Raw genomic sequence first — 13,533 nt, 5'->3', positions numbered from 1 at the left:
AAAAGGAAAAAAAAAAAATTTCTTTGGTGGTGTATCTGAAATTAATTTAACTGGGTGCTCTGTATTTTATCTGGCAACCCTGAGAAGACAGCTAAGTGCCAAGGGGGAAAGCAACTTTCTGGGGTCACACAGCAAACTGGGTCTCACTGCCAGGTCTATTGTGGCACGACCGCAGCTTTGTTTTTTTCAGTTTTTTTTTTTATTAAAGTGAATGCTTGCTTGCAGATTCCTTGTCTGTTATACAAAGAAAGAACCAATGATTATGGGTCTTCAAAGCAGAAATGGAAGAACACCCAAAGAGCACGGGGAGGGGGGCTGGCAGATGTTAGAACCTCAGGAGACTCGGGTCCAAGTCCAGGCTTATGTCCAAGTGAGGGTGACCATGGGCCAGACATTTCACAGCTCTAAGGCTCAGTATCCTAACTATCAAGTGGGCACAATTGGGGCCTATTTCCCAAGGGTTACTTTGAGGATCAACTGATACGAGCAATTCCCTAAAAGCTCATTCCTTGTCAACTGCAGAGCACCTTTTGTGTCAATGCTGTTTTTATCATGATCCATAAGATGGAACAGGAAGCTTTGGTTTTGTAGAGTTGACAGCTGCACCTGCGCTTTCCCACCATCTCCCCACCCCACTCCAGAAGGGCTTTGGGCTAAATTCCTGGCCTGGCCCACAAAGCTGGACCAAGTGGTCCCTCCCATCCTGATTTACAGGAACTCACACCAGCGATCAATCATCCTTAATTTGTAACTGGGCAGTGTCCTGGGCCAGCCAATAGCTAAGACTGACCCCCCCAGACACACACACCCCACCCTCCCTGACCCTGCGGGACTCTCGACTCTGTACTGAGCTGCCTAGTGACTGGGAGTTTGGAGCAGGTTTGGTGCTGGAGGGTGGAGGGCACGGAGTGAAGAAGTCTGGGGAGGGGGGTCTCCTCACCTCCTTCTGTCCCTTCCCCAGTTTGCTGACCCCTTTTACGTCTGTGGTCTCTACAAGCTCGCTTCCTTTAGAGACTTCTGCCGCCTCCTCCTCCCCCCCAGGGCTGTCCTGCCCAGCCCCCTCTAGACCTCCCCTCCCCCTGCCTCTGGCCTCATTGTTTGGCTAAAGCAGGACCCCCTGACTGAACAGATGGACGAAGACCTGGGGCTGGGGGTGGGGGAAGAAGGTTCAGCCGGTGCCGGGAAGGGGAAGCGGTTTTGGGAAAACAAAACAGAGGGAGGAGCCAGGGAGAAGGTGGCCGCGGGAGGGAGGAGGAGGGAATTCTCAGAGACAGGCCGGGAACGGAATGGGGGCGGGCCCCGGGGTGGGGTGGAGGTCCCCGGCTCCCGGGCTCCGGGGCTCCCGGGCTGAGGCTGGCTAGGACACTGGCTGGCTCCGCAGGTCCGGCTGACGTCGCCGCCCAGATGGCCTCCAGGCTGACCCCGCTGACCCTCCTGCTGCTGCTGCTGCTGCTGCTGGCTGGGGTAAGTGGCCCCTTCGAGGGGCGAGAAGCTGATGGATGATTAACCCTTCAGGCGCCGGGGAATGGGGAGAGCTCCTCCTGGCGCCAGCGAGTGTGGTCCCTGTACCCGCATTCCTAGAGCCTGGAAAGAGCTGGGGACTCAGAAGCAGGTTCTCATCGCTGCGGGCTACGTTCTGTCTGTGTGGCCTTGAGCAAGTCACTTCTTCCAGCTTACTTGTCCTGATTTTTAAAAGGGAAAACAAATAGACCCCTCCCTGTCCACCAAACAGGCTTGGCAGGAGGTCACAGAGGGCAAGGAGGTGGCCAGCATTTTGTGATGTAAAAGCAAGGGGTTATTGTAGAAATCTGAGCTGTGCAGTCAGGATTTGGCTTCATAGGCTGGGGCCTGTGAAAACGGGATAGGAAGGGTACCACACCCACCTGGGCCTGGGTGGGGGTTAAGAGCAGTGAGAGGTCCTGGTGGTCTGGGAGGTCAGGAATAAGAAATAAGGCCAGGAAGTGCGGGAGCCCAGGGGGAAAGTGAGTGCTGGCCTTGGTGTGCATGTGCGTGTGTGTGTGCCTGTGTGTGCGCGTGTGCATGTGTGTGTGCGTGTGCATGTGTGTGTGCGTGTGCGTGTGCCTGTGTGTGCGCGTGTGCATGTGTGTGTGCACGTGTGCATGTGTGTGTGCGCGTGTGTGTGTGCGTGTGCATGTGTGGAAGTTGGCATCTGCAGTGCCCTTCGAAATTCAGCAGAGGATGTAGTGATGAGCAAGGAATCGGACTCAGAGACCTTGGTTGACTCCGAGCTTTCCCTCTCCTTTCTGTCAGACCCTGGGCTAGTTAATTAATGTGTGTCAGCATCAGTTTCTCTATCTGCCAAATGGGCATAATACAGGGTTTCTCAGTGGGACACTATGACCTTTGGGACTAGATAATTCATTGTTGAGAGACTGTCCTGTGCATTGTAGGATGTTTTGCAGAATCTCTGGCCTCCACCCACTAGGTTCTAATAGCATCTTCCCCCTCCCTCCGTTAGGATAACTAAAAATGCCTCTACACATTGCTAAATATCCCTTGGGAGTTGAAATTGTCTCAGAGCTACCGGCCTGTACTACTTCTCTCTTTCCGTCTCCCTTCCTCTTTTCCTGTCCTCCTCTCTTCCTTCCTTCCTTTTGTAATTGTTTTCCATGCCCACTAATGGATTGCAGCCCACAATTTGAAAATCCACTGTGCTAAAGCAGGGGCTACAAATTCAAAGTCTATGCAGGCCAGGTGAGTGAGTTAAAATGGATAGATATTTATAAGAAATTGTAAGAACATAGATAAATGGCAATTGGCAATCAGTTCCACTGATTGGAAAACAGCTTCCTACTTGGTCAGAGATAACAGGACACCCAACTACCCCCATCTTCTGAAGAAAATATCCCTGCACCCATCCCCATCCCCTGTATTGCCCCCTCTCTGAAGAAATTAGTGGAGGTGGCCCCAGGCAAGCCCCTCATCTACCAGGCTGTGCCAGAAATTACTCTCTGGTATGGGACGTTTTCCACATCTGCACCTTCTCTTCCTGCTTTGAGTGTTTGAGGGGACTGTGCGTCACAGTAGGAAAGGTGAAACTCAGTTTTTTGACCCACAGGATAGAGCCTCCTCAAATCCAAATGCTACAAACCGCAACTCTAAGAATCCAGAGAGCTTGCAAGGGGAAAGCCAAGGGAATGTCTCCAAGGTAGAGATCTCCAAGAGTGTTGGAGTCATAGAGACTTCCACCTTGCGGACAACCAGCTCAGCCACCAAAATAACTGTGAATACCACTGATGAATACACCACTGAACCCTTCATCCAACCAACTACCCAGCTGCCAACAGAGTCTCCTATACCGACCACTACTGAACCCTACTGCCCAGGGCCTGTCACTCTCTGCTCTGATCTGGAGAGTCATTCCTCAGAGGCCACATTGAGGGAGGCTTTGATAGATTTCTCCCTGAAGCTCTACTACACCTTCTCAACAACAAAGAAGGCCGAGACCAACATTATCTTTTCCCCACTCAGCATCGCCAGCCTCCTCACCCAGGTCCTGCTCGGTAAGACCCTGACTGAATTCTCTCCAGGTCATATGCTGGACTCTCCCGTGACGGTCACCGACCCAGACAACTCTTACACCTTCTTCTGGGAGGAAGCTGTAAAAAATGGGCTGTATATGGTGGGGAATGGTGATGTGTATCTTTCCATTCTTGAGCATTACTTCATTTAACAATGATTTAATAGGTACTATTGCTTGTAAAAACCCTGTGGACTACACAAGAACATATAAAACAGGGTCCCAGCCACTAACAATGGTCTGAGGCAAGGTAAGGCAATAAGGGAGATGAAATCATCAGAGATAGACCCAGAGTAGAGTTATTGTAATGCTGCTTTCTAGCTGTGTGACCTTGGGCAGATCACTGAACCTCTCTGAGCCTGAGTCCTTATATGTAAAATAGAGATGGTGATACTACCTCAAAGGAATAAGTAGCAGATACACTAGTGCTGCCAAACAAATGTTAATACCTTTGCCTCCTTGAGGGATTACTGTCAAATCCCATGGGGTAATTACCCTGGGAATGTCACAAACAAATTACTACAAGCAGAGGAGAGAGTGCTATCACCCCCAAAGGGGAATTCCAGGAAGGCTACTAAAAACAATACAGTGCGCATATAAGAACCTTTCTTCTGGAGTCCCAATCCTAACATACCCACTAGATGCCAGTAGCACCCCACCCTCTAGCTATGACAACCAGATTGTCTCCAGACATTACCAAATATCTACTGGGTGGCACCCTTCAGTCAATTGGTTTCAGTTAATTTCTTTATTGCCCAAAAGATGCAGCTTAAATCCTACTTCCATCATCTACTTGTTAGCTCTGCGCCTTTAAATTGAGCAAACTACTTGATCTCTTAAATTTCAGTTTTCTCATCTGTATAATGGGATAGTAATTGTCCTTTTGTAAAAGGGTTATTGTAAAGATTCAATGAGATAATATGAGAGAAGCACTTAAGATACTTGGAACAACCCAAGTAAGTACTCAATATATTCTAGCTATCATTACACAGAAGGTATGTACGATGACTTTGGTTCAATGTTTAATAATGAATGACTAACTGGAAGGGTATTGAACATCCATCCTCTTTTATGGTTCTCCAATTTCTCCTCTAAATATCAATGTAGTGTTTCTGACTATAGGGCAAAACTTTGTAAGTCTAAACCAGCTAAATGTGGAGTTAACGTGGACCTGCCTTGATAGATGAGTGGGATTTACACAGGTGGAGAAATGGGGAAGGAGAGTTCAAAGCCCTGGAAAAGCCTAACTGTGATTATTAATAATTCCCCCACTTCTGTTTTTCTGACTTATGTCTATGTATTGTCTCCCAAAAGAATACTTCCAGCTCTGATGATCTACGATCCCCTCCATAGCAGGGAACATTCTAGCCTAGTACCTCAACCCTAGTCCCAAATAGTGGGTCTCCCAGTCCTCCTGCAAGTGCCCCTCATCTCTGCCCTTTGTTGTAGGGGCTGGAGAGAGCACCAAGAGAAACCTGGAGAATGTCCTTTTCTACCCCAAAGACTTTGACTGTGTCCACCAGACCCTGAAATCCTTCACATCCAAAGGCGTCACCTCCGTGTCTCAGATCTTCCACAGCCCAGGTGAGTGCCCAGGGAGGGACAACAGTGCAGAGGAGGGTCCTGAGAGGATTCTGAAGGGGGACCCAGCACTGGGGAAAGAGAGGACAAGAGGGGATGACGGAGGGCCTTGGCAGAAGTATCAGGTGGCTCCAGGAGCTGGATTGTTCTCCTTGTGAGATTTTAGGCAAGTCATTTGTTTTCATCAATTCCTTTTAGAATAAGAATGTTCTTATATATTTATTAATAGATAGGGCTAGAGAGCTGTATACATAAAATATGTGTATTATGTTATTAAGTAGGAAACAATAGTAATAAATAATAATAATAAACTACTAAAATAAGGCAGTTGTTTTCCAGCTTTGTTCCCCAGAGCCCTAGGGTTCTGCAGAGCTGCTTCAGGAGTCGTGGTGAGGGTGAATATCAGGGAGGCTGTGTGGTGGGGAGTGGGGCCCCACTTCCTGTGAGAGAGAGAGATGGACCAGCTGGTCTCTGGGATCCCACCCAGCCTCACCGCAGGCCGTGGGCTTCAGACATGACTTTATTTGAAAACACAGTTATGCTGCTTTAAATAGTTTGAAAACCACAGATCTAGTCTCACTCCCCTTTTTTAAAAAAAGGAAAAACATTTTTCCTTTTTTTTTTTTTTTTACACTATGAAAGCAATATCCATTCATTATAGGAAACAGAAAATATAGAGAAGAAAAAAAAACTCACTTAAAAACCACCCTCTTTTTAAGTGTGGGAAAAATATGGCTCATAGCCGTCAAGAAATGTTGCATTTACTATAAATCAGCTTTATCCTCTGTCTTGCTAGGTCGGTGGAAAATACAACTGCGTTCAGTATTTTAGGGCTTTCTGCCTCCCTCCCACCCAGCCTTGTTCTTATGCTGTACTTAAGCATCAGTGAAGCCTGGGCAAATATCTTTGGTCTGTTTCAGCCAGGAAAAACTTCTCTTTGAATCACTATTTTTTTTTTCAGTGGACTTGGGCTTTGGAGAGCAAAAGCCAGGTAGCCTTGTCGTGAACTTCCATTGAGGCCAAGAAGCAGTCTGTTCCCTGCTGAATTACAGGAAGAAAAGAGGGAAAATACTCGTACAGGCAAATGGAAGTTAATATCTCAAAGAGTTATCTTGCCAAACTGTGGTTACATGGCAAGCAGGGCCAGCAAGGGTCTAGGACTAGTTCTCTTGCTCTAAGTTCAGGGTTTGCTCTGTTTGGGCCTCACTTGCTGCATCTGTAAGAAGAGCGGGCCAGACCCCTGTGTTTATTGGAGGGAACAGAAAGAGCCATAGAAAGCCCATTCACTCTCAAAGCTTGCACTTGGAAGGGGAGGGAGTATGCAAAGGACTCATGCCTTCCTCTCTTGACCTGTCCCCCCCAAGACCTGGCCATAAGGGAAATCTTTAGGAACGCCTCTCAGAGCCTGTATGGCAGCAGCCCCAGAGTCTTGAGCAATGACAGTGAAGCCAACCTGAAGCTCATCAACACCTGGGTGGCTGAGAACACCAACCACAAGATCAGCCAGATGCTAGACAGCCTGCCCGCTGACACCCGCCTTATCCTTCTCAATGCTATTTACATGAATGGTAAGGGAGCCCTTGACCGGGTAGTCTTCCCATTCTGGATCCTTCCTCTCCTCTTGGCTTCAAAGTCCTCCCAGTCCCAAGTTCCACAGCTGGACCCCAGTGTACCTGTCCCACTCCTTGCTAACAGGGCTTTTAGCTCCTCTTCATCCTTTCCCTATCTGCAGTAGAGCTACCCTCTCTTCCCTCTAGCAAAGTGGAAAACAAAATTTGATCACCAAAAGACTAAGATGGAGCCCTTTCACTTCAAGAACTCTGTGGTAAAAGTGCCCATGATGTATAGCAAGAAGTATCCTGTGGCCCATTTCACTGACCCAACTTTGAAGGCCAAGGTAAGTTCTTGACCCTTTCCACTCCTGTTTCAGTCCCATCTGAGTGTCCTGACTTCTTTTCTGCTGTAGCCCCATCCTTTGTGGGTATACCCTTACGAATTTATCATTTCTACTCTTCCCATCTATACTTCCACCCTATCTTTTCGCCTTCTCCTCTCTCTAGCCGTGGCGGAGACAGGCATTGTGTATTTTAGGCTGGAAGACAGTATTCTAAAGTTTCTTCATTCATCTTTACTAAATCAAATGGCAAAAAGTGAGTCATTTTCTTATTCAGTGCATCTATCTTCTTTCCATTCAACCCAGCAGGAGACCTGGTGGCTTAAGAAGTCCTCTGTACATGTGTGTGTGTGTGTGTGTGTATCTATGTACAGCACACATATGCATACATACACCTGTATATATGTTTATCCATGTATGTGCATATATCTAGTAAGTGTGTGTGTGCACACGTGTGTTAAATGGCTTACATTCCTTAGCAGAAATTGAACAATATAATTTCAGTGGGTGGGGAGGAAGGAATGACAGAATATGGAGCTCGGAGGATTCTAGTTAGTAAATTATCTCATATCCAGTGACCAGATATTGCTGCCCCATTAGCACATCAAGACACAGACTTGTGAGATGGAAAAGAAGGGGAGACACCCAGTGTCTCAGTACCAGGCTGAGTATCTGTTCCTGGAACATGCCAAGCTTATTTCCAGCTTGGCTTTTCCCTCTGCCTGGATACTTTTTCATTCAGATCTTCACGTAGTTTATTCTTTCTGGTCACTTGGGTGTCAGCTCAAAGGTCACCTTGGTGGAGAGCCCTTCTGCCCTTTAAAGTAGCCTCATCCTCACTCTGTAACATCACCCTGTTTTATTATATTCATGGTACTCACCACCCTCTGAAATTATGTTATTTGCTTATTTGATCACAGTATTATCTATCTCCCTGAGATACTGCATCTCTACTTGGGTACAGGGAGCTGTCTTGTTTATTTTTATATCTACAGTGCCTAGAACAATGACACATAGAATAGGCGCTCATTCCATGTTTACTGAATAAATGAATGAATGAAGTAGTGGGTGCTACAGGGAGCTACTCATTTAGTATGAGTGGCTAGGGAGACTTCATAGAGAAGATGACTTTTGACCATCTTTGCTCATTTATTTAATCATTCATGCATTTATCCACTTATCCATCCATCCCTATCCAATGAATATGACCACTCATGGCTCATTTAACAGAACCAGAGCCACATGTATAAGGCACAGAAGAGTGAATATATATGACATGGTCAGGACATCACTCTGACTCCAAATATATGAGGGGAGGCTATCAAGTTGAGGTTTGATATGAAATGCCACAGGAGGAAGAGTTTTGTGCCCATAAACCACTATTACAGTTCCTTGTGTTTTAAACAGATATTTAATTTAATAACGTTATAAATTCAATATCAAAGTTTAACTTATGCCTTTTAATTTTAAGCTGAACTTGCTACATTATTTATAATAATTTTTATATAAAAACACTTTCATTCTTTAAGCAAGCCATATTGAACAGATTAAATTCCTTAACCATTTGTTCTATTAATAAACATACTTACCTAATTTTCCAATAAGCATTTCAAGCTCCCCTTATGAATTTAATATACTTGACTTTCTTTTTAAACATATCAAATACCTGACAGGGAAGAATTCAACTCTGTTTGGCCATATCGTCCCAGCACCTAAAGCCCACTTGTGAACTGAAAATTAAATTTGAAGAGTAAACTAACTTCCACCTGACATCCCAACGTCATTCTCAAATTTATTGAAGTTATCCTACAGCATTTTTGCTTAAAAGCATAAAACTAGCATGTCAGATTCTCATAGTAATTACAAATACTATTTTAAATAACAAACACACAGATTACCCTGAACTATTTTAAATAACAAACACACAGATTACCCCTGGTGTTAATATTATGAAGTTGGCTTACTTTACTATTCCCATATTAAATTTAAAATCTTCCTGGAACATAAGGGTATTTACCCAGGTAAGGGGGTTAGGTTTACCAACCCAGGTGTGCTGAGGCTTCTGGCTTGAAAATTCAAGACCACAACATGGTAAATTTTTGGTCAAAGATTCAAGATCTGTATATAGGACCTGAAGGGTACATACTGCCCAGATGGGTAAGCCCTGTGTGAAGCCCATGTCAACAGGGACCTGTGTCCATCCTCTTCAGTTGATATTGGTTTAGAACCTGCTTCCTCCGGGCTGTTTTCTCAGGTTCCAACAATTGATTGGTTTCAGTCATTTTCTTTATTGCCCCATTGAATTCTTCATTTTTCTAGATTCTTGTCTATCTTTCAACCTCAGCCATAATGACATTTAATGATAGTCTCCTATCCTACTAGACTAGGCTTTCTTAGCCTTGCCACTGTTGGCATTGGGGGTCACATAATGTTCATTGTGGGGGGCTGTCCTGTGCATTGAAAGATTTAACATCATCCTTGGATTCTACACAAAACTTCACTGCCCCCCCGCCAGCTGTGACAACCAAAATTACCAAACGGCCACTGGGGAGCAAATTTGCTTCTAGTTGAGAACTCATGGGTCCTGCACTTCTCACATACTTTTGTCTGGCCATCAGTTGAAAGTCCTTCTACTAGCAAACTGGAAAGCTAGGCTGAGATCAACTGGTGAACAATCCTGAATGCCACACTAAAGGTTTGTACTTAGTCTCATAGGTAGTAGAGATTCATCCATAGTTTCCAGTGGGACTCACCTGATAGCTTGGTGGTGCATTGTGCATGTTATATACTTTAGGCACAACACACATGGGAAAAAGGAAACCGGGCTTAGAGAGACCAGATCACTTGCCCATATGACACAGCTAGTCACTGATAGAGCCAGGGTGTAATCAGAAACTTGTGCTCAGGGCCGGCCCGGTGGCGCACTGGAGAGTGCGCCACTTGGGAGCGCGGTGGCGCTCCCACCGAGGGTTCGGATCCCATGTGGAGACCGGTTCCCACTCACTGGCTGAGCGCGGTGCGGGCGCAACACCGAGGGTTGCGATCCCGTTGCTGGTCCCCGGTATGGGCGCGACACCGAGGGTTACGATCCCGTTACCGGTCAGTAAAAAAGACGAAAAGGAAAAAAAAAAAAAAAATAGAAACTTGTGCTCTTCCTCTGCCCCTCGCCAGCACAGAGTTAGACCAGCACTGTTCACCCAGGTGGCATCTTCATTTTGTGGCCAAGTCTGGGAGCCTAGGTCTAACTGGTGCTCGATGAAATAGTACAGACTTTTCACAGCAGACTGAAAGACAACCTTGGGATACAGAAGGTGGGGCCAGGTGGGAGCTGGCGTAGGAAGACTGATAAGTGGCATCTCTTGTTCTCTAGGTGGGGCAGCTGCAGCTCTCCCACAACTTGAGCCTTGTGATCCTGGTGCCCCAGAACCTGAAATACCGTCTTGAAGACATAGAGCGGGCTCTCAGCCCCTCTGTCTTCAGGGCCATCATGAAGAAGCTGGAAATGTCCAAGTTCTTACCCACTCTCTTGATGTTGCCCCGTATCAAAGTGAAGAGCAGCCAGGACATGCTGTCAATCATGGAGAAATTGGGTGAGCTCTGGCAGCTTGGGGTTACTTCCAGGCCATCAGAGAAAAAAGGAGGTCCCTAAAATGCAGTTAGCATTCTCTAGAATATTTTTCACATTCATAATCTCAGGTTGTCCCTTAACCTTATGAGTTAGAGAGTCAGGTGCTCTTATCCCATTGGATCACCGAGGAAACTGAGACTCAGAAACTTTCTGTGACTTACCCAAAGTTTACATGACATACCCTTGAGCTAATTAGAGTCAAACCAGCTAGAACACCATCCCAGGTCTCCAGCTCTCCCGACTGTTTTCACTGTGGTTCCTCATGACATAGACATTGGGACAGGTGGCCAAGGTGGGTTGTGGGTGCCCCTTCCCAAAAGACATTTCATAACAGTCAACCACCCCATGGAATGTTCAAGAAGTATGTGGATATGAGGGTCTGGTGGCTTCTGAGTTTAAAAGAGGCAACAGAGGCTCTGTCCCCTAACCTTTGACCTAGGTTCACATCTGTCCCTTCATTTCCTGTTACAGAACTTGACCGCCTAACACATGATCTCATTTCCTGGTATATGGCACCTGCATAGGAAAAACTGTTTTCCTCTATTCTCTCATTCTGCACTTCTGGCCACCAAACAAGGGGGCGTGTTTTTCCTATACCCAGCAGTCCTCCAATTCTCTGCGGACACAAACTGGGTGTTTTACAATTCAATTCAATCCAGTTCTGACACTGTCTACCTGGAGATAGCATCAGATCCCACAGCTTAAGGGCTCAGTACCACAAGACTGCCACCACTTCAGATGCCAGTCATGAGACTAGGTTGTCACTCATGCTTCTGACCAACCAGCTGTGAACTGGAGCTTCCCACAACCCACTCCTGGGGTTTGATCGTTTGCTAGAATAGCTGACAAAACTCAGGAATACACTTATGTTTACTGGTTTATTATATAATGAAAGATATGATAAAGGATACAGATGAACAGCCAGATGAAGAGATACATAGGGCAAGGTCTGGAAGCCTCCCGAGGACAGGGGCTTTCTGTCCTGTGGAGTTGGGATGTGCCACCCTGGCAGCACATGGATGTGTTCGCCATCCCAGAAGCTCTCCAAACCCTGTACTTTAGGGATTTTTATGGAAGCTTCATCATGTGAGAATGATCAATTATTAACTCAATGTCCAGACCTTCTCCCTGCCCCAGAGGATGGGGGGTGGGGCTGAAAGTTCCACACTTCTAATCATGGGTTGGTCTGTCTGGTGACCAGTCCCCATCAAGGAGCCACCAAGAGTCACCTCATTAGAACCAAAGATGTTCCTATCAAGAACAGAACTGAGGCCAACAGAGGTGGGAAAGGGGGTTAGTGAGAAATGGGTAAAGGGCCACAAAAAATGGTTACAATATGTAAGGTTGAATATAGTAGTTGTCCTGATTTGAGCATCACATATTGCATGCAGGTATTGATATTCAACTCTGTATCCTACAGATATGTACAATCATGTTTCAATAATTAAAAAAAAAAGTTGGAAAAAAAATGTGTCTATCACCAAGGAAATCCCAAGGGATTAGGAGTTCTTTGTCAGGAACTGAGGTCAAAGAACAAATAGTGGAACACAAGATGCTCCTAGCATCCCTATCGCTTAGAAAATTACAAGGGTTTTAGGAGCTCTGTGTCAGGAATCGATGGCAGAGACCAGTTTATGTTTCTCATTATTTCACAGCTTCCCACCCTTGTATATGATCTCATCTCATAACACATGACCTGTCTGTTATATTACCTTGTTTCCAAGGTCCTTAGAGACAAGGAACCAAGGACATCTTTCAAGGGTTTTGGGGGGTGGAAGGCAAGGCCTCTTGAGAGAGAGAGTGGTGGTTGGACCCACTGATGAGGATCCCATGAACTGGACCAGAGGCATGACATAGAATCTGACAAGCAGGTGAGAAGGAGGGAGAGAGTATCGGGACTCAGGACTCCCCCAGAAGGTTCAGGACAAAGGTCTCCATTAGCTCAGGGTTTCGTGCTGCTCTCTGACTCTGTTTTTCTCTGGTTTTGCCCCAGAATTCTTTGACTTCGCTTATGACCTCAACCTGTGCGGGCTGACAGAGGACCCGGATCTTCAGGTGTCTGCGATGCAGCACCAGACAGCGCTGGAGCTGACAGAGACAGGCGTGGAGGCGGCTGCTGCCACCTCCATCTCTGTGGCCCGCACCTTGCTGATGTTCGACGTGCAGCAACCCTTCCTCTTCGTGCTCTGGGACCAGCAGCACAAGTACCCTGTCTTCATGGGGCGGGTGTATGACCCCAGGTACTGAGACGTGCAGGGGACCAGGTTAGGGCAAGCCCCTACTCAGCAAGACTCAGCTGCCCCAGTCACAGCTCTGTTGCTGCTGGCCTGGACTTGTCCCCAGCCACCTCCTGCCTCGGATGTCCTCTGTCCTCCACCAAAAGGGCTCCCTCAGGGGTCTGGCAAAGGGATCTGCTTCTATCAGCCCTTCTCTGTGACCCTGTCATGCTCTCTAAATCACATTTTGCAGCTTTCTCTGGTTTAGGTTCCCCAAGCTTTAAATAAAATCTGGCAGATGATGACTTCTCTCATTTGCCCTTTGATATCAGCTGCTTCAATATTAGAGGACAAGAGCGACTGCAGCTCCTGTATCAGCCAGCTATTGCTGTGTGACAAGTCACTCTCAACTTAGTGGCTTAGAACAGCACCTCTTTGTTATTTCACATAAGTCTCGGGGTTGGCTAAGTGGTGTTGCTGATGTGAGCTGAGCCTGGCTGATCTTCCTGGGCACACTCGTACATCTGTAATAGTGACTGGGGGTGACTGGTCTTCGATGACCCCAGCTGGGACATCTTGGCTCTTCACATGTGTCCTCCATCCTCCCAGCCGGCTAGCCTGCAGTGCACAGTTCCAAGAAAAGAGCTAAAGATGGGCAGTCTCCTTTTCACAC

At 46.6% G+C, this 13,533-nt stretch overlaps 1 protein-coding gene across 1 annotated transcript; it reads left to right on the top strand.

Annotated features, from left to right (window-relative positions):
• Positions 1–779: 779 nt before the first annotated feature.
• SERPING1 (serpin peptidase inhibitor, clade G (C1 inhibitor), member 1) lies at positions 780–13,168 on the top strand. The gene is made up of 8 exons (XM_008579933.1): positions 780–879; positions 1,382–1,464; positions 3,080–3,524; positions 4,991–5,125; positions 6,487–6,690; positions 6,880–7,019; positions 10,387–10,606; positions 12,638–13,168. Exons 2-8 carry the CDS (start codon positions 1,405–1,407, stop codon positions 12,889–12,891), a joined length of 1,458 nt encoding a protein of 485 aa, XP_008578155.1. The 5' UTR covers positions 780–879; positions 1,382–1,404; the 3' UTR covers positions 12,892–13,168.
• Positions 13,169–13,533: the final 365 nt, after the last annotated feature.

This window comes from Galeopterus variegatus, unplaced genomic scaffold (assembly GCF_000696425.1).
Source record: "Galeopterus variegatus unplaced genomic scaffold, G_variegatus-3.0.2 Scaffold1983, whole genome shotgun sequence".
In the NCBI taxonomy this organism is placed as follows: Eukaryota; Metazoa; Chordata; class Mammalia; order Dermoptera; family Cynocephalidae; genus Galeopterus; species Galeopterus variegatus.
Note: the sequence above shows the minus strand (reverse complement) of the source record. Positions and strands in the feature narration are given on the sequence as shown.

Coding starts and splice junctions, on each gene's coding strand:
- SERPING1 (XM_008579933.1), top strand. CDS start 1,405: ATGGCCTCCAGGCTGACCCCGCTGACCCTCCTGCTGCTGCTGCTGCTG. Junction 6,691..6,879: donor CAATGCTATTTACATGAATG/GTAAGGGAGCCC, acceptor TCTTCCCTCTAG/CAAAGTGGAAAACAAAATTT. Junction 10,607..12,637: donor GTCAATCATGGAGAAATTGG/GTGAGCTCTGGC, acceptor GTTTTGCCCCAG/AATTCTTTGACTTCGCTTAT.